We start from the raw sequence: 20,509 nt of genomic DNA on the forward strand, positions 1-20,509 counted from the left end.
ACATACTATACTGTGACTTTCTCTTTGACAAATAATATGACTTTTTTCCCCAAGATAAACTATACTTTTACTTTTTTCATGATTTTTTTCGACATATGAAATACTATGACTTTTTTTTCCAATTTTTTCCCGAAAAATTTAAATATGGCATTTTATGGTTGTTTTGAACTCCCTACACTCAGATTATGCTTGACCCACGATACAAAGGATTTTTGTGACTTTAATATTTAAAAAAATACTTCATGAATTTTGTCGGGTGCCTTTTTTTTGGTAAATGTTTTGCTATACTATACTGGGGAGTTTGCATGTTCTCTCCGGGTTCTCTGGCTCTCTCTGGCAGAGAGGAAACATGGGAGAGAGAGGGGGACGTGACATTCAGCAAAGAAACTCCAGCTGCGATTCAAACCAGTGTCGTCTGCATATATGTTTACATGGGTATATGGCATGCACTCTAACCACTAGACCACCTGCAAGCCTTGATGGAGCCTTTTTATGCCTGTTTTGGACTCACTACACTCAGACTTTGATTGCCATGCGATATACAAGCATATGTTACGACTTTTAAATCATTTTTACAACATTTTATGAATTTTGACGATTTTTCACTTTTTTTTCGACATGCTATAGTATGACTTTTTTTTTTTCTTTGAAAAATTTGACCATGGCTTTTTATGCCTGTTTTGGACTCCCTACACTCAGACTTGGCGCGACAAGCGATACGAGCGATTTTTATGACTTTTTAATATATTTTACGAATTTATCTTGATTGACTTATTCATGAATTTTCGACATGCTATAGTATGACCTTTTTTTAAGGAAATATGACTTATCCTTTTCATGACTTATTTGGACTCACTACACTCAGGCATTGACTGACACGCGATATACAAGCATATGTTACGACTTTTAAATCATTTTTACAACATTTTATGAATTTTGACGATTTTTCACTTTTTTTTCGACATGCTATAGTATGACTTTTTTTCTCTCTTAAAATTTGACCATGGCTTTTTATGCCTGTTTTGGACTCCCTACACTCAGACTTGGCGCAACAAGCGATATGAGCCACTTTTATGACATTTTAATATTTTTTATGAATTTATTTTGACTGACTTTTTCGTGAATTTTCGACATGCTATAATATGACTTTAAAAAAGAAAATATGACTAAGCCTTTTTATGCCTGTTTTGGACTCACTACACTCAGACTTTGATTGCCATGCGATATACAAGCATATGTTATGACTTTTAAATCATTTTTACAACATTTTATGAATTTTGTCGATTTTTCACTTTTTTTTCGACATGCTATAGTATGACTTTTTTTTTTCCCAAAAAATTTGACCATGGCTTATTATGCCTGTTTTGGACTCACTACACTAAGATTTGGCGCGACAAGCGATACGAGCGATTTTTATGACTTTTTAATATTTTTTACGAATTTATCTTGATTGACTTATTCATGAATTTTCGACATGCTATAGTATGACTTTTTTTTACAAATTTTTCCCTGAAAAATGTAAATATGGCATATTATGGTTGTTTTGGATTTCCTACACTCAGACTATGCTTGACTCACGATATGAAGGATTTTCGTGACTTTGTAATATTTTTTTTGAATATTTTATCAATTTTGTCGGGTGCCTTTTTTTGTGAATTTTCAAGAAACCATACTGCCTTTATTTTGACAAACTATACAATGACTTTTTCCTCCGTTTTTTTGACATACTTTACTATGACCTTAAACTAAATAGCAATCCTAAATGTGCAACAAAGAGAACACTCGCATTGAAAACACATCAGACGGTTGAGATGTTCCATCTTAAAAACCAGTTTGTGTTTTATTTCAAACAGTTTGGACACCCTCAGAACCAGACGTCATTTCCCAAACTTCACTGCATTTACATGTATTCAGAATGAACTTCAGGCAGCGGTATGTGCAGCAGCAGCAGCAGCAGAAGAAGAAGAATCATCACAACCCACACAGAGGGATTCGATTCTTTGCCTTCAGACCGGAGGAGGAAGTGAAAAGCCTCAGACTCTGTGCAGTTTCACGGCCACATTAAAAGGAGAAAACACTTCTGTGTCTGAGCCGAGCTTTCAGAAACCTTGATTTTTATTTTAGCTACTTAAGCCTGAACCAAAGAGCTGAACATGAACTCCATAACAGAATATTTTATAAATTGATGGAAAGACAAACTTATGGTTCTTAAAAGTTTTCACAAATAATTCGTTTTTTTTGCGTTTTGTTTCTGCTGCCACTTTGCACACAAGTCAGTTGCAATGTACAATATCAGAGTGCTGATGACAAATTCAGTCATGTTCCACCCGTCACATACTGAGCTCAAAACATTTACATTCTTGGTGAGTCTGAAAAGTAGGGGGGGGGGGGGGACCGAAGCCCTGAAGGGACATTTCAGAAGACAGAACAACGTAAACCTTTAAAGGAAAAATCAACTCCAAGTACGGAAAGCTTACTGGACGTTTTCATATTTTATTTGACAAGATATTGTAATAATTTGAGCTTAAATTCAGTCTTGTATACAAGACAGATCAAACAATTTCACCTTATCTGCTAATTAAAACAAAATTTGAGAAGCAAAGTAGGTTATTTATCCATACGGATACAGGATATTTATCAATGTTAAGAATTTAAAATAAATCGTCCACGTACTTTAAAGTTGACTTTTCCCTTATCAGTGATACACAGGACACTTTTTTGGTCGGTTACTTTCTGCACAGTAGTCTTTTTTCTGAACTGTAGCGTAAAAGATTACATAGGAGGTAATTAATTTGGGGCTGTTTGATTAACGCCGCCTGGGATGCCAGATGGGCGGGGCTTGTTACTTTTTTGATTAATTACCAGAATAAAAGTGTTTTTCAAGAGATAACTTCCACAAACATTTTTTTAGATCTAGGTCTGCCGATTATTTTAAGCAAGCGATTATTTAATTTCCAATAATAACATCTGTATTTATGTACACATCAACATCTCAAAACCAAAAATAAATCTTCAAAAAGCCAGAGCTGCCTACACAAAGAACGGTAGACGAGAAGAAATTAGTGAAATATATAAAAAACAAGTGAAACATCTAAGAAAAAGAATTAAACAAACATTCATTATAATATTTATACTTAAATTAAAAAAAAGCTTTGTAGGTTTCTGATGTTTGGTCTGAGCACCGATTTCCATTAAAACTGCATTTTCATTCAAAGACCAGAATCAGAACCAGCTCCAAATAATGCATTTGTGCTTGTTTTTGTTCACTTATAGAATGAGTAATTAAAAAAAAAAAATCTTTAAAAACACGCAAAATATGAACACATCATTTGGTATGTATGAAAGTAACCGTCCACCGTTTCTATTGGTGTCTGGATTTAACCCGTAAACTACTGGCTTTCAAAACAATAAATACAAAATAAAAGTGATGGAAATGAAGTGGCTCGACCCTGAAAACGCCGCGTTGAACAGGAAATGATGCTCCGGACACGTTGTCCGAAGTTGCTCCCAAAGCCAGATGGGAGATTTAACATGTGATAAAGGCTGCGTTCACAACAAATCCGGCGTTGCAGCCTCTGATTTGGGGCGATTGCAGACGGATTTTAACTAAATGAAAAAAGGACAGATTATGAGTTTGGATATAAACTGAGAACCTGGCCTCCATCAAAATAAAAGACTCCAAAAGGAAATTAATAGTTTTAGAATAAAGTTTTTGTTGATAAAAGTGCTTGTCTTTAGCAACTTCAGATTATAAGATGTGCCCGACTCCAGGTGGGGTTATTAGAGGTCAAGCAGCAGCAGCCATTTTTTTATTTAACTTTAGTGTGCATTTTAACATTCAGATAATACTTGACCCGCCGCCCGGGCCACTCAACTACCGGGGAACATAAACACCTTTAAAAGGCTGCAGAGAAGCAGGTTTCCATTCTTTCCATCTGCTGCAGCTCTGTTGCAAAGAGGGCTTGATTGTTAGTCCGGGACAGTCCGGCCGGGTGGCGTTAAAACATACTGTGAGGAAAAAACAAAACCTACATTTGGTTTATTTGTGCGTTAAAACGGAGGTGAAAAACGAGGTGGTTGCCTGTTAAAAGGCTCAAGTTCCAGAGTAAAGGCTTTAAATGGCTCCTGTATCTCAGTTGGATTCCACATTTTATCTCTTATTTTATTTATCATTGGACGTTGAGAAATTTGAGAACATTCCGTTCAGTCAGAGAATGTAAATGTAATGTTTTTATTTACCATTTTCTAACATTGGAAGTCCAAAATACTGTGTTTATATAATGATAATGTCCTTTTAAACCTAATATTGTGATTATTAACTGTTTCAACTATTAAATTACTTCTGAAAGGGAGCAGATCCAAAATACAATGTGTATTTTTAATAGTATTCAGAGTGGTTAAAGTAACGGAGTACATTTACTCCAGTCATTTTCTGGTACTGAAGCTACTTGAGTATTTTACAAGATGGTAGTTTAGTCTTAACTTACTCGTTACGTTGCAAAGTATTCCATTCGAACGTCTGAGGTCGACAACGAACAAAAGTGAAAAAAGGACGAGATCGTACAAAAACATTCAACCTGTGAGTAGTGAGAGAGTCGGATGTCAGAACTGACTTCAAGGAAGTAAAACATATTTTGTATCAACGTGTGTCCCTTTGAAAATGGTACAAATGTGCATATCTGGCATTAAAAAAAATCAAAATAAAATCATGGTAAAACATCTCTTTCAAAGCAAACTGAAGAAGGAGACCATGAAACCTCGAAAAGCCCACTTTAAAAAATAATTAGCTTACGTCATTCAACGTTGAAACGCCGGCCGCTCTAGTCGCCATGGCAACGAAAACGCCCCCTAAAATGGCACGAAACGTAACGTTCAAACTAAAACTTAACCAGCCACTTCCTCCGATCGATGTTGGGTTATCCGTACGGCTCATTGTTCTTGGGTTTTGTTTTGTTTTTAATTTTGAGAAAAACTAAATAAAGTTTACAAATTTTTTTTGTGTATATCTAAATATATCTGGAGAACTGCTCATCTGATCTACTTCACACTCGGAGGGCGTTTTGCCGATAACGAGTAAGTTTGTGTGTATTAATTAATACGCAAAACACAAACAAATATTTAACACTAATTACATCACTACTCCCCAAATGTTCTGCTTAGATCAGGTGTAACGGTATGCAAAATTGACGGTTTTTGGGTCCCAGTTCCATATATATAGATTTATTTAGAATATTATAAACATTCCACAGTTGCTCATAGGCCGTAATTCTTCCTCAGTCATATAGATTCAATATGTTTAATATCTAAATGATAATAGATGTATAATATATAGTCTATTAGTAGTATTTTTAGGTGGGAATGTGTATCGCTGAGGACTCGAGGAAGAGTCGAGTGTGAAGTAAGTCGTGTCTCCAGAAACTGACAGTTCACTAGTTTGTAAAAGTAAACTAAAAACAATGAGCCTCTCTGTCGGATCTCCTTGGTGGCTGGTTTTCATTCCACGCTCTGCCGTTAACACCATGCCGTACGTTATTAGCACCACTTCATGGTACAAACACTGCAAACCAGCAACGCGTTTCCATCACTAGAAGGTAGTTCGTTAGGACAGATGGGACGTTTCAACGTCACATGTTAGTTTCCGTCTCCAGAGGGATCTTTAAGTGGTGGGGGGGGGGGACGCTGAGTATCTGTGTGTTAGCGTAAAGCTAATTTAGCATGATATATTATACACACACACACACACAGAGGGAAAAAAAAACGTTAAAGCAGACTGTGATGACGTGGTTACCGTGACGACGAGGCTGTTACAATCCCTCGTCTCACCAATCTGCATCGACGGCTTTTGACCTCCAGAATCGGAGCGCCGTGCACCGCCGCCGTCGGCCTCTTGGATCGGCGTTGACTCCTCCCGGCCGAGGGGTGAAGGCTTTCATTTGTTTCTTTTTAAAAGGTGCTTTTTTTAAATGTGAGCTCGGAGGGTTTGACGGCCGTAACCTGCACGCCTTCGAAGCGGTCTGAGTGGCTCTCCAGTGCGAAGCTCCGCCTGCAGGGAAGAAAGCCTGGATACTTGTGTGAGCGGACTGGGCGGAGCCTGTGGCAGCCATAAGCCCCTCCCCCCTCCTGTAGAGTGACAGTCTTTCGGGGAGTTTGACCCCGCCCCCCCCCGGTTCAGTCTCTGGACTGGTAGAACAGGATGTATCCCGACTCAGAGTTCTTGGAAATGTCCGACGTCAGACCGTAGAATTCCTCGATCGCCTGCGCATCAATTTTCTACGAGAAAAGAAGATGAACATTGTTGTTGAAAACGAGTGATGATTAGCTTAGCTTAGCATAACAGGAAGACATTTCAAAAGACACACTTTGGGTTTCTTTCTTCCGAGAACTCTCCTAGATTAGTTTATATGTATAATATTAGCATTCCATTTTTCCATGAAAGTTTACGATTTGCGAAATTGCGATTCATGACATTATCCCGATAATCTTCAAAATATGCTTAAAAACGTAAAAAATCAGGCTCTTTTTTCCCTCCTCTACGGTGATTACCGTAACCATAGTTACCGTCTGCCATGAGCTACACATCTTTTTTGAGTCACTCCTTAAGATATTTACGATTATTCCGAATTATTGAAAATTCAGCGCAACCAACCAATTGTTTTATTTAATCTTGATCTGCGATGTATCATGTATCAGGTTTAAACACAAGTCTGCATCCTTTTCATATTTTGTTTTTCCCATCGACTGTTAGAGACGACATTCATGGACGGACCAGCTGTTATTTCTATAAATCAAGACGGTTATATTTTTGTTTGAAAGCCATACGTAGATCTTTCAGCGTCCGCGCTCCACTGAGTTTAACCTATCAGAGAGGCATGTTGTTCTTAAGTCACACAACGTCTCTCAAAACCCACAATCTTTCCACAACCTTGGTGAACCTTAAACACATATATATAAAGATGAAGTCTATGAGGAGGTCTTTGTTCACACAACATGAAATCCCTCCCTTGGGTTCACAGCTGTGCTGCTGAACTGTGTTGTGTAACCGTTTATCAGAGGCTTTTGGTTTTCATTCACCAAATCTCCAAAGAGACGTGGCTACAGCTGCAGAAAGTAGTCTAGCAGCTACCGATTCCCCGAAGACACCCCCGCCCCAAAAAAGGAGAACAGAAAAAGAATATAAAATATAAATGTAAGAAATAAAGAAAGCCAGACGACGAAGCAACAAATCCGCACTCGTTGGCAATATTGGATTCACAGGATTTTTGTATTATTCTGATGATTTTCTCTATTTTTTTTTTATTTAATTAAAAACATTAAAAAAAAAAAATCACTTCTAGCACCACCAGATAAATAGGCTTGTGAAAAGAAATCATATCCTGAATTGACAAACCCCAACTCCAACCCTTTAAATATAAAACTGAAAAATAAAATATATTTTATAATGTATTTAATTTATTCATTTATTTATTCATTATTATTTTATATTTATTTAATTAAATATATATATATAATTGTTTTTACTTCTAACACTACCAGATAAATAGGCCGGGGCAAAGAAATCATATCCTGATTTAACAAACCCCAACTCCAAGCCTAACCCACTAACCCTAACCCTAATCCTAATCCTAGGCCTTAGCCTGAATTAATTACGATTTAATTTTTAATTAATTTTTTTAATTTGGATTTTTTTTACTTCTGCCACCACTAGATGAATAGGCTGGGGCAAAGAAATCATATCCTGAATTAGCGAACCCCAACTCCAAGCCTAACCCACTAACCCTAACCGTAACCCTAATCCCAGACTTTAGCCAGACCCTTATTGACTGCTTTTATCTAGTAAAACAAATCCACAATCATTAGTATATTGGATTCACAGGATGTCTGTATTAGTATGATGATTTTCTTAAGATATGTAAATATAAAACAGAAAAATTTAAATTAATTCATCATTCATCATTTAAAAAAAATCGTTTTTCACTTATCCACATGTCGGGCAGCAGCCGGTGCACCCTTTTCCTCTGCCCCTTGACCCCTAGAGACGAGCTTTGCCTGGATACGGACCCCTGGACTCTTAGCTTTACCAACCAGACCACCATACACCCACTGAGGCCCCTCAGATTCCCCTCCTACCACCACCCGATCAAAACCTGAATTAACATGATAAATTTGTGTTTCCACTCTGAAGACTCAGCGGAACTTTCCAGAACTGGATCTGGACCAGATGTTGGGCCTCCTTCCCATCATAGTGGAAAAACACTGGTGATGAAGAAACGTGGGTACAGTTTCCTTGATAATCACACAGCAGAGCTTCTCCTAAAATAAACCATTTCTATCTGCTTTATAGGATCCATATTTGGATCATAGTTTAATATGAACAAGTCTGGGGTCTTTTATAGAAGTGCTTAATGGACCACACCAGTGACTTGGCACGTTTTAACCTATTTATTCCAACTCCCTTTCCACTTTTACAGATAATGATCTGAATACATTTTTCATCGGTTACCATTAATTACTCATTAACATGCTTGACTTGCAGCCAGTCTTTAGTGATTTCTGTCAAAGTGACACCATCATTGTGATGTAATGCAGTTTTCAGATATTTTGAAAAAAGAAAAAAAAGAAAAAGAACTACTGGATCCATTGTAAGGAGTCTGCTAATTGATTTTTTCCTCCTGAAACAGCACAGCAGGCATTAAAACGTCTTAAGAAAAGAGTCAAATAAAGATGATTTGTAGTGTAAAATCACTGGTATTTTCTTGAATCTAATGGTGAAACCTCCTGGAATATCAGAAATATAACAAACACTCCTTAGGATACTTATCTCCAACTACAGCTCTTAATTTATGTGGAATAAGAAAGTAAAGTTTATCATTAATGCTGTAGTGAACTACTAAAACGCTTCATATGAATATTTACTAGAATTTCAATGCATTCTTTCCAAAGAATTACCCTTGAATCAGCACAGAATTATGAACTACTTTCAGATAAACTCTCCGTATTTATAAAGGAAAATATTCTGAAATATGCAGACGTGTAAAATAAAACCATGGTGTTTTCCTTCGTGCATCTCATTCCCAGAGTGGTGGGAGATTTGTTGCACAGCGCTGCGACTATTATACAACGGGGAAAACGGTGTTTGCACATGTGCGGCGTTGCAGGCGGTCGACCCTCGCCAGAAAGAAAAATAAACCGAGCGCTGACTCGGCTCCAGCTGATGTGGTCGACTGAAGAGCGACAGCTGAGCTGAGCGGGGAGACAGAAACGTGTGCTAGACGGCTGTCAGATTTCCATGCGGGCGGATGTGTTTTCCTCCCGTCAGCGCGTCGGGCAGGAGAGCAGAGGGTTTAGAAAGAGAAGCTGTGGGGATCGGCATCGTCATGGCAACCGACGGCTTCCATTTATTTGAGGGGAAGATTGAGATGGTCGCTTTTTATTAAGTTAAAAAAAGGTTTGGAAGACTAGCAGCGAAAGAGGAGGAGGAAGAAGTACTAGCAGTAGTAGTAGTAGTAGTGATGGTTGAGGAGGAAGAAGAAGAAGTACTAGTAGTAGTAGTAGTAGTAGTGATGGTTGAGGAGGAAGAAGAAGAAGTACTAGCAGTAGTAGTAGTTGTAATGATGGTTGAGGAGGAAGAAGAAGAAGTACTAGCAGTAGTAGTAGTTGTAATGATGGTTGAGGAGGAAGAAGAAGAAGTACTAGCAGTAGTAGTAGTTGTAATGATGGTTGAGGAGGAAGAAGAAGAAGTACTAGCAGTAGTAGTAGTAGTTGTAATGATGGTTGAGGAGGAAGAAGAAGAAGTACTAGCAGTAGTAGTAGTTGTAATGATGGTTGAGGAGGAAGAAGAAGAAGTACTAGCAGTAGTAGTAGTAGTTGTAGTGATGGTTGAGGAGGAAGAAGAAGAAGTACTAGCAGTAGTAGTAGTTGTAGTGATGGTTGAGGAGGAAGAAGAAGAAGTACTAGCAGTAGTAGTAGTTGTAGTGATGGTTGAGGAGGAAGAAGAAGAAGTACTAGCAGTAGTAGTAGTTGTAGTGATGGTTGAGGAGGAAGAAGAAGAAGTACTAGCAGTAGTAGTAGTTGTAATGATGGTTGAGGAGGAAGAAGAAGAAGTACTAGCAGTAGTAGTAGCAGTGGTAGTAGTAGTAGAGGAAGATGATGAAGAAGAAGAAGAAGTACTAGCAGTAGTAGTAGTTGTAGTGATGGTTGAGGAGGAAGAAGAAGAAGTACTAGCAGTAGTAGTAGCAGTGGTAGTAGTAGTAGAGGAAGATGATGAAGAAGAAGAAGAAGTACTAGCAGTAGTAGTAGCAGTGGTAGTAGTAGTAGAGGAAGATGATGAAGAAGAAGAAGAAGTACTAGCAGTAGTAGTAGCAGTGGTAGTAGTAGTAGAGGAAGATGATGAAGAAGAAGAAGAAGAAGAAGTACTAGCAGTAGGAGTAGTGGTAGTTGAGGAAGAAGAAGATGAAGAAGAAGTACTAGCAGTAGTAGTAGCAGTGGTAGTTGAGAAAGATGAAGAAGTACGAGCAGCAGCAGTAGTAGTAGCAGCAGGAGGATGATTAAGAAGAAGTACTAGCAGTAGTAGTAGTTGTATTGACGGTTGAGGAGGAAGAAGAAGAAGTACTAGCAGTAGTAGTAGTTGTAATGATGGTTGAGGAGGAAGAAGAAGAAGTACTAGCAGTAGTAGTAGTTGTAATGATGGTTGAGGAGGAAGAAGAAGAAGTACTAGCAGTAGTAGTAGTTGTAATGATGGTTGAGGAGGAAGAAGAAGAAGTACTAGCAGTAGTAGTAGTTGTAGTGATGGTTGAGGAGGAAGAAGAAGAAGTACTAGCAGTAGTAGTAGCAGTGGTAGTAGTAGTAGAGGAAGATGATGAAGAAGAAGAAGAAGTACTAGCAGTAGTAGTAGCAGTGGTAGTAGTAGTAGAGGAAGATGATGAAGAAGAAGAAGAAGAAGAAGTACTAGCAGTAGGAGTAGTGGTAGTTGAGGAAGAAGAAGATGAAGAAGAAGTACTAGCAGTAGTAGTAGCAGTGGTAGTTGAGAAAGATGAAGAAGTACGAGCAGCAGCAGTAGTAGTAGCAGCAGGAGGATGATTAAGAAGAAGTACTAGCAGTAGTAGTAGTTGTATTGACGGTTGAGGAGGAAGAAGAAGAAGTACTAGCAGTAGTAGTAGTTGTAGTGATGGTTGAGGAGGAAGAAGAAGAAGTACTAGCAGTAGTAGTAGTAGTTGTAGTGATGGTTGAGGAGGAAGAAGAAGAAGTACTAGCAGTAGTAGAAGTTGTAGGAGTAGTGGTAGTTGAGGAAGAAGAAGAAGATGAAGAAGAAGTACTAGCAGTAGTAGTAGTTGTAATGATGGTTGAGGAGGAAGAAGAAGAAGTACTAGCAGTAGTAGTAGTTGTAATGATGGTTGAGGAGGAAGAAGAAGAAGTACTAGCAGTAGTAGTAGTAGTTGTAGTGATGGTTGAGGAGGAAGAAGAAGAAGTACTAGCAGTAGTAGTAGTTGTAGTAGTAGTGGTAGTTGAGGAAGAAGAAGAAGATGAAGAAGAAGTACTAGCAGTAGTAGTAGTTGTAATGATGGTTGAGGAGGAAGAAGAAGAAGTACTAGCAGTAGTAGTAGTAGTTGTAGTGATGGTTGAGGAGGAAGAAGAAGAAGTACTAGCAGTAGTAGTAGTTGTAATGATGGTTGAGGAGGAAGAAGAAGAAGTACTAGCAGTAGTAGTAGTTGTAGTGATGGTTGAGGAGGAAGAAGAAGAAGTACTAGCAGTAGTAGTAGTTGTAGTGATGGTTGAGGAGGAAGAAGAAGAAGTACTAGCAGTAGTAGTAGTTGTAATGATGGTTGAGGAGGAAGAAGAAGAAGTACTAGCAGTAGTAGTAGTTGTAGTGATGGTTGAGGAGGAAGAAGAAGAAGTACTAGCAGTAGTAGTAGCAGTGGTAGTAGTAGTAGAGGAAGATGATGAAGAAGAAGAAGAAGTACTAGCAGTAGTAGTAGCAGTGGTAGTAGTAGTAGAGGAAGATGATGAAGAAGAAGAAGAAGAAGTACTAGCAGTAGGAGTAGTGGTAGTTGAGGAAGAAGAAGATGAAGAAGAAGTACTAGCAGTAGTAGTAGCAGTGGTAGTTGAGAAAGATGAAGAAGTACGAGCAGCAGCAGTAGTAGTAGCAGCAGGAGGATGATTAAGAAGAAGTACTAGCAGTAGTAGTAGTTGTATTGACGGTTGAGGAGGAAGAAGAAGAAGTACTAGCAGTAGTAGTAGTTGTAGTAGTGGTGGTAGTTGAGAAAGATGAAGAAGTACGAGCAGCAGTAGTAGTAGTAGCAGCAGGAGGATGATGAAGAAGAAGTACAAGTAGTAGTAGTGTTACTTGCAGTAGCAGTATTAGAAGCAGTGGTAGTTGAGGAAGACGAAGAAGAAGAAGTACTTGCAGTGGTAATAGTAGTAGTTGTAGTAGTAAAAGACGTACAAGTAGTAATAGGAGAAAAAGGAGGAGTAGAAAAAGAAGTATTCCAACTGCAAGTAGTGGTAGAAGAAGTAGTAGTACAAGTAGAAGATTATGTAGTAGAAGTGGTAGTGGAAGAGGAGGTAGAAGAAGAACAAGTGGTAAAAGTAGTAGTAATAAAAGTCTTAGTAGTAGTACTAGTAGTAGAAGATTATGTGGTAGTGGAAGAGGAGGTAGAAGAAGAACAAGTGGTAAAAGTAGTAGTAATAAAAGTCTTAGCAGTAGTACTAGTAGTAGAAGATTATGTGGTAGTGGAAGAGGAGGTAGAAGAACAAGTGGTAAAACTAGTAGTAATAAAAGTTTTAGTAGTAGTACTATTAGTAGAAGATTATGTGGTAGTAGTAGTGGAAGAGGAGGTAGAAGAAGAACAAGTGGTAAAAGTAGTAGTAATAAAAGTCTTAGTAGTAGTACTAGTAGTAGAAGATTATGTAGTAGTAGTAGTAGTGGAAGAGGAGGTAGAAGAAGAACAAATAGTAAAAGTAGTAGTAATAAAAGTCTTAGTAGTAGTACTAGTAGTAGAAGATTATGTGGTAGTGGAAGAGGAGATAGAAGAACAAGTGGTAAAAGTAGTAGTAATAAAAGTTTTAGTAGTAGTACTATTAGTAGAAGATTATGTGGTAGTAGTAGTGGAAGAGGAGGTAGAAGAAGAACAAGTGGTAAAAGTAGTAGTAATAAAAGTCTTAGTAGTAGTACTAGTAGTAGAAGATTATGTAGTAGTAGTAGTAGTGGAAGAGGAGGTAGAAGAAGAACAAATAGTAAAACTAGTAGTAATAAAAGTCTTAGTAATAGTACTAGTAGTAGAAGATTATGTGGTAGTAGTAGTGGAAGAGGAGGTAGAAGAGGAACAAGTGGTAAAACTAGTAGTAATAAAAGTCTTAGTAGTAGTACTAGTAGTAGAAGAGAAGGTGGAATACTTCATATTAACGTTCAGAGTTGAGGTTGAATTCCAAAAAGGACCAAACTATTTGAGCTTCTGTCCGTTTTAGAATCTTTTTGCTTGTAGTCTTAATTCTGTTGAAACTTTAGTTTAATAGTAAATAACCAGCTATACTTTCCAACCTTTTTAAAAATGTTTTACTTGCTTTGCATGAGAGTAGCATGAAGGCTTAATATAGTTTTATAGATATAGATAGATAGATAGAAGCTGTCACTCATTTGAAGTGGAGAACACTTTTTGTTGTTAAACACATGTAATGGTGGAGATGAATGAAACACTGTTACCTCTACGATGTCGTCGTCAAACAGCAGCCAGAAGCCGTGGCTCTTGACGATGGTGATGTAATGTCCACGGTTCGGCCCGCTAAACAGGAGAGCAACATTCAGACGATGAACACCGGCTCACGTCATCTTTCCTCCCAGAAAACTTACATGTGTATTTACAGAATCATAGGAAACATAGATTCTTATTTAACTTCGATTCAGATACCAACTTATTAAAAATATATTGTATTAATAGTGGCTACACAAAGTTATTACAACATGTCTGTTTATTAGTGTTTATATCTTACAATATTATTTTTTATTGTCTGGTTTTATTTGCCTCTGTGTGTGGGAGCACTTTATTTTGAAAGGTACTGCTTAGTTGATTTATAAGACATTTAATAACAGATGAATTTAAATTTCAACAGTTTTCCTACCATCTCTAAGAGCCATAGATGTGAAATAATGCCGTTGAGAGGAGGACCTACCTGCCGCAGTGCACGACGACGGCCACCAGGTCGTACATCCGGTCGGGGTTGGTGGCGTCGCCGGACGTGTTGAAGAGGCGGAGCTCCAGGGGGAAGACGACGCGGTAGGACAGCTTGGTGTAGCGGTGCAGCTGGTCCATGTACTTAAAGCGCTTCAGGTGGAGGGCGAGGATCATCGGCAGCTTCTTCACCCTCATCCTGACGGAGAAGAGTTCACACACCAGAGACACCAATAAGTGGGAAACGCCAGCAGGGAGTCGCAGAAATCCTCAGAGGGTTTAGCAGGCGCCGAAAAAACAACAACAAACGGTGTAAGGTATTTATAAAAATACAGTTTCCTTTTTTTATTTCATGTAAAACTGAAGAGTTGGAGAAACGTCCAGACTCCAAACACACAATGACCTCGTTCCAATGAGGAAGGAAGGCCCTGAATGGTTGCTATGGTAACATCAGATGTGATTTCAGGGGGCTAAAACTTTATCTGCATTCGTCCAGGTAGAAAAACAGGTGCTATTTGTGCAAACCAACCAACTACAAAACACAAATGTCGCCATGATATTTCACATTTATATATTGCAAAGACTATCAATACAATATATTGATGATGAGAAATATTAACAATATTTAAGGAAGCATTCAAGATACGCAACTCATGTTCAGGGAGCCAAAGAATGTTCATTTTTTATATGATTATTATATAAAATAATTTTAAAAATTATACAAAGACATTTGGTTTACAAATAGAATCAATTAATTTTTTGTCATTTTCCCTAAAAATAAAATACTTTGATTTATTGATTTTTAAAACATAAATTCAGAACAGAAATTTTTTAGCTGTAGATGAAAAATAACACTGACTTTTTAACGTGCCGTTATTGTCAACATTCAAAACCAAAAGAAAGAAACAATGAAAAAAAAAAAAAAAAAATTATAAATAAATGGCAGGAAATAAAAAACAAAACAACCGATGATGTCACGCACCTTTTCTGGGCTTCCTGTTTGCTGCGACACTGCTCACAGTAGTATTTATATTCACTGCATAGTGTCTCTGTGTTGCTGAAGCCCCTGTTGAGACGACACACACACACACACACACACACACACACACACACACACACACACACACACACACACACACACACACACACACACACACACACACACACACACACACACACACACACACACACACACACACACACACACACACACACACACACACACACACACACACACACACACACTTACCAACACAGATCAACAGCGTCGGACATGGATGGACTGATCGGAGCGCCGGCTCACCTGAGACAGTGCGTGATGGAGGTGTTCTGCTCCACATCCACCGACAGATCCAGGAAGTCCTCGTCTTTGCTGCTCACCTGCAGGAGAAGACACTCAAGGTCACGACCTCACTCTAAAACAGTTCACTCCCTCAAACATATGAAGCTCGTCTGGTGGGAGGAGCTTAGCACAGAGAGGGCAGAGGAATTCTGGTTACATTCTCATTACTTCTGCGCCTCCACCTCCTTCATATCTCACGCTTGATGTGACGAAGCAAACATGAAACACCAGGAAATTAATTTCTTTTGAAAAGTTCAAGGCGAATAAATCATGGCTCTAATCCTTAAGCGTTTGCACGGCGAAGGGCTTAACGTGTCCGACTCACGGCTTCACAGTTGAGGCAGCGCGTCTCGTTGGTCAGCGTTCCTTGAAAGATCTCGTGGACCCACGTCTGCTGCGTCTCCTTCCCTCCTTCCCCTTCTCCTCCTCCTCCTCCTCCTCCTCCGCCCTCGCCTCCTCCCCCCGTCCCTCCTCCACCGTTCTGCACCAGTTTCCCGTTCTGCTGCCGCTCCTGGCTCTTCTCCTCCTGGAGCAGGTCTGCGATGGTGTTGAGGAGGTAGTTGAGGAATTCGTGGGCGTCCTGCTGCATGTAGTTGTCAAACAGCTCTGTGACGGATGGACGCGGGACGCCGGAGATGTGTGCAGATCCAGAAATAGAAAGCAAACGGAGATGTGTGGAGGTATAGAGGGAGAGAAAAGGAGAAACAGAGAGAATAAACATCATCAGCAGGTGTCGATTGGGAAATCAAGCCAATTAAGATCTTTTCTTCGTCGTCTGCTTTCCGCTCCAGGATTTGGCAGACAGTTTTATTTCCTCAGCTGTGAGATGAACTACTCCTCTGAGATCTCCCTCCTCCCTCCCTCCCTCCCTCACCCGTCAGTTAACTCTGTGACTCAGCTGATGAAAGAACGTGTCAGATTTCTAAAACAGCCGGTGTCGGACTGATACAGGAAAAACATTACATACGATGAAAAGCAGGAAGTCGTGCGTTCGGGTTTCTCACACAACCAAAGAGCTTAATATATATTAATATATATATATATATATATATATTATACTGTAGCCATGTTTACCGTTTTCTTTTCTCAGGCGGGAGATGAACTTCTTGGGAGGGATGACCCCGACCTTCTTCTTCTGCGTGGCGATGCTGTTGAACAGGTCGGCCAAGCAGGTGAGGAGGGACTCCTTCCGACGCGGCTGCACCTGGGAGGAAGGAAGGAAGGAAGGAAGGAAGGAAGGAAGGAAGGAAGGAAGGAAGGAACAGATACTTGATGACTGATGACGTACAGGTGAGCGTCCGGTCTGCACCTTGGCTCGTTTATCTAATCTATAGTTGAGTGATATCATAAATCCATAACTGATGACCTATGAAGTCTCTCTTACAGGTGAGGAAACAACAGATACTGATTCTTTCTCTCCGAGGAAAACGTTTCCTCTTTCCTGACACCGGTTTAAAATACTTTTTTTCCAAAACAGATCGAACATTTATCAGACTTCCCTTGTTGTTGATGTTTGCCAAAGATATTATAAGATTCCTGAAGCCTTGGCTCTCATAAATATAACATGAAATACTAATCATAACATGCTGTAGATTCCACCTTCAGCTTGTTCCAGTGTGTTTTCAAGTGCAGTGAATTCTTCATTCTGTCACATCGGTCACATTTTCACAGAGCACTCTTTATAAGTGCTTCCACTTGTGAGAAATATTTCCTCTGTGGCCTCGACGACGCCCGTCACAGGCTACCTTTATTAAATAAGTCCACTGTTGACGGAGGTGTTTCTGGCTCAGTGTTGCCTTTGGAAACAGTGTACAGTCTAGGAGTTATGATAAGATTTTATTGAAGAGTAGTCGCTGATGGATGATGTCTAAAAAGGGTTTCATTTCAGATAGATTTTTTAAGGCTATATTTAACCATTTTTAAAGTTCACTTATTTCAGTTTCCACTACGATGATCGGGCTAAATGTTGGCTTTTGTTTACAACCGCCAGATTTTATGATTGCGACTTTTTTTTTACATATTTAAAATACCTATTTTAGATATTATCTAAAAGTTACGATTATAAAACCGTACATAGTTTTTCGCACGTGAGGAAAAGAAGCAACATCGCGACTAGAAACAACCCACAATGCAACACTCTTAATGCAAGTTCCCTGATTGTGTAGTCTCTGGATGCGTTTGAGTACATTCTGTAAGTATGCAACCGTCGAGCCCCGCCGGGCGCCATGGTTACGGCGTCTCCCTCATGGCTTACCTTGTACGCCAACACCTTCTCCCTGAACGGCCGGCAGAAGTACAGAGCCTGCAGCACCGAGTTACAGTAGCAGGTGTTGCCGAACTAAAGGAGGGAAAAGACAGGATGAAAGACACGGAGAGGAAGAACTTTGTGTTCCTGCGTTTCGAACGCTTCACACTTACGTTGACCAATCCGAAGTAGTGCTCATTAACGGGAAACTGTTCCGGTCCAATCTCCTTTTCCAAGGCAGAGGCATTGGCGCCCTGAAACAAGAAGCAGATAGACTCTATTGTTTTTCAATTCTCATCAACATCCATCCAAAAGGGACCGCTACATTATCCATGCCGAGCTACTGCATCTGCCCGGCTCTGGTTTGTGCAGACGGACCAGTGACTTTCATGGGGTTTTTTCGCCAGTGAAATTGATTTTCTGAAAAAAGCAAAGTACCTTCCGGGCAGCAACTGGTAGACTGCCAAAGTGGGGAAGACACACTGGCAGCTCATATTTGTCTCGTTGGTGCTGGTTAATTCCTGGCCTTCACACTTGAAAAGGCTTACATGTTGCGTGTCTAGTTACTTTAAAAGACACACAAGCAGCAGCAGACTAAAAAAAAAAAAAAAAAAGACATGACAGCCCGAACCGTCTGTCAGCTCAGCGAAGGTACGGCGGGGCAGAAACAGGATAAGTTACAGTCAGGAGTTAATCTTCCGGCTTTAATCTCCCCTGCCTGCCTCTGAGATTTAGCCACGCTGCGGAATAACCCAAGACGGCGGCGATGTCGCCTCAGGAGACCACGAGAGCAAAAGAAGCAGCGGCTTTTGACCTTGACCTCTCCGCCAAACAGGTTGCTGTCCTCCCACTGTTGTTAGCAAGCATCTACAAGCTGACCTCTGACCTCCAACACATTCTGCACAATCAATACAGCATAATATTCAATCCTACAATAACAATTAAGACTGCTTTGGAAGCATTAAATGTGCTAGAACGGCATACACAGCGTGATGCGTTCACTGTTAACTGGGAACTAACAGTGATAGACTATAAAGAGGGATTATTTTTTAATAATTATCATTATTATTAGAATAAAGCGGGTTCTCCGAGGTAAATTAGTGAATAATCTGCCCGGTACGCGTCCAGAGGAAACGACCAGGGTGTGTATCCCATGACAGGAAACGCTCAATTTCTCCACCAGTTGCAGATTACGATAGATAGCAATGTCATCCGAGTTTACGTCCACTGACCGTACACACGTTTAAGCGTAGACAGCTGTAAAATATACACATATATATATATAAAAAGTACACACAGGCTGTCTTTCTCAACTTTTGCCCCGGGTCCCAACCTCCACGGAGGGCTACCGTTGGGCTAGCGGGCTAAACTAGCTCGTTTTCCGGCCGTTGGTCAACGTTCGCGTATAAACAAACTACATTTGGCTACTAATAAACTGTCAAACAAGCTTTGGTTTGTGCTTAATACCATTTGTTTTGTATTCCACACAGAAGTGTCAGTGTAGCCGGGGAGCTCTAACTGTCAACGGAACTACAACTTTCTGGAAAAAACCCGGAGTGTTATTATTATTATGGTGTTGTTGAACCCCCGTGATGTTAGCAAACATGCTAACAGAGCCAGCTAGCTTTAGCTGCCCTGGGCTCGCCGGACACACACACACACACACGCACACACAGCGAGGTTACAGCCCGACACCAGCTCCTTACCATCGTACAAATCGAGGCGATCTTTCGGACTGTCATCAGTATTTCCATCCGTAAGCCGCCATGTTGGACCGAACCCCGGTGTTGAAATGATCAGAGCCGATGCGGCTGCAGAGTTCCGGGAGAGCCTTCTTCTTCGTCTTCTTCTCCCCCCGCTGCTTCCCTGGTGCCGCTACGGAGGACGGGACACCACTTCCGCTCTTGTGTTTCAAAATAAAACGCCAACTCATAATATATCAATATAAAAATATATATTTTTTAATTCACGCTCAGCTAAAATCGTGTGACTAATGCTCCAACTAATTAAGAATCAACGTAACTTGATGTTGGCAGTGGTGGGAAGAATGATTCAGATATTTTAGTAAAACTACAAAAGTATTAGCATCAAAGTACCAACAATAAAAGTATATAACATAGATATTATATTATTGAATTATAGTTATTGTTGCATTTGTGTGTTCATCAGTTTAATGTTGCATGTTTAAATAAAAATGGTGTTAATTTGACTTACTTTGTAAAGTGCTTAACATATAATAATTCATTATTTTATTTGTATTTTGTGTTAATAATCTAACTCTTGAAAGTAACTAGTAACTAAAGCTGATAAATACAAGTAAAACATCTTCTCATCTCAATAGTAAAATGTATTCTTTTAGTTGAAGAAGGTCATTTATTCAGTTGTTTTGAATGCTTCAACTCAAAACTTCAACATGTTTATGTTCTGATGAATGCTCTGAGATACACTTGAAGGGAGTCCAGGAAAAAAAACATTTCTATTTATTAATTTCTTCGTGCAACACATATTTTTTCCCTGCGTCTTATTTTGAAGGTGGAACACGTGGCTTCCGGTATTGCTCGCTGTTTCCGCCAGCTTCCTCCCGTCGGGAAGCTTCGAGGGAGTGTCGCCGACGCTCAACTCAGAAGCACTTGGGTCCGTTCGTTTCTCTGCATGGGGGCTACAAACGGCGGGCGGTGCTTTGGTCAACATTTATGAGTTACTATTCCAATAATACCCACACTTTTACAATACCAAATATGATCTACACATTATTATTAT

General features: G+C 39.6%; 1 protein-coding gene across 1 annotated transcript; it reads right to left on the minus strand.

Moving 5' to 3' along the window:
• Positions 1–1,810: 1,810 nt before the first annotated feature.
• On the minus strand, positions 1,811–19,616 carry usp12b (ubiquitin specific peptidase 12b). Its single transcript, XM_084003327.1, has 10 exons — positions 19,456–19,616; positions 17,923–18,003; positions 17,759–17,842; positions 16,579–16,708; positions 15,830–16,110; positions 15,466–15,542; positions 15,145–15,228; positions 14,164–14,361; positions 13,697–13,775; positions 1,811–6,270 (listed from the first exon to the last, which is right to left on the minus strand). The coding sequence occupies exons 1-10, from the start codon at positions 19,501–19,503 to the stop codon at positions 6,169–6,171; spliced, it is 1,164 nt and encodes a 387-aa protein (XP_083859453.1). The 5' UTR covers positions 19,504–19,616; the 3' UTR covers positions 1,811–6,168.
• Positions 19,617–20,509: the final 893 nt, after the last annotated feature.

Source organism: Eutrigla gurnardus (genome assembly GCF_963514095.1).
Source record: "Eutrigla gurnardus genome assembly, chromosome: 23".
Classification (NCBI taxonomy): Eukaryota; Metazoa; Chordata; class Actinopteri; order Perciformes; family Triglidae; genus Eutrigla; species Eutrigla gurnardus.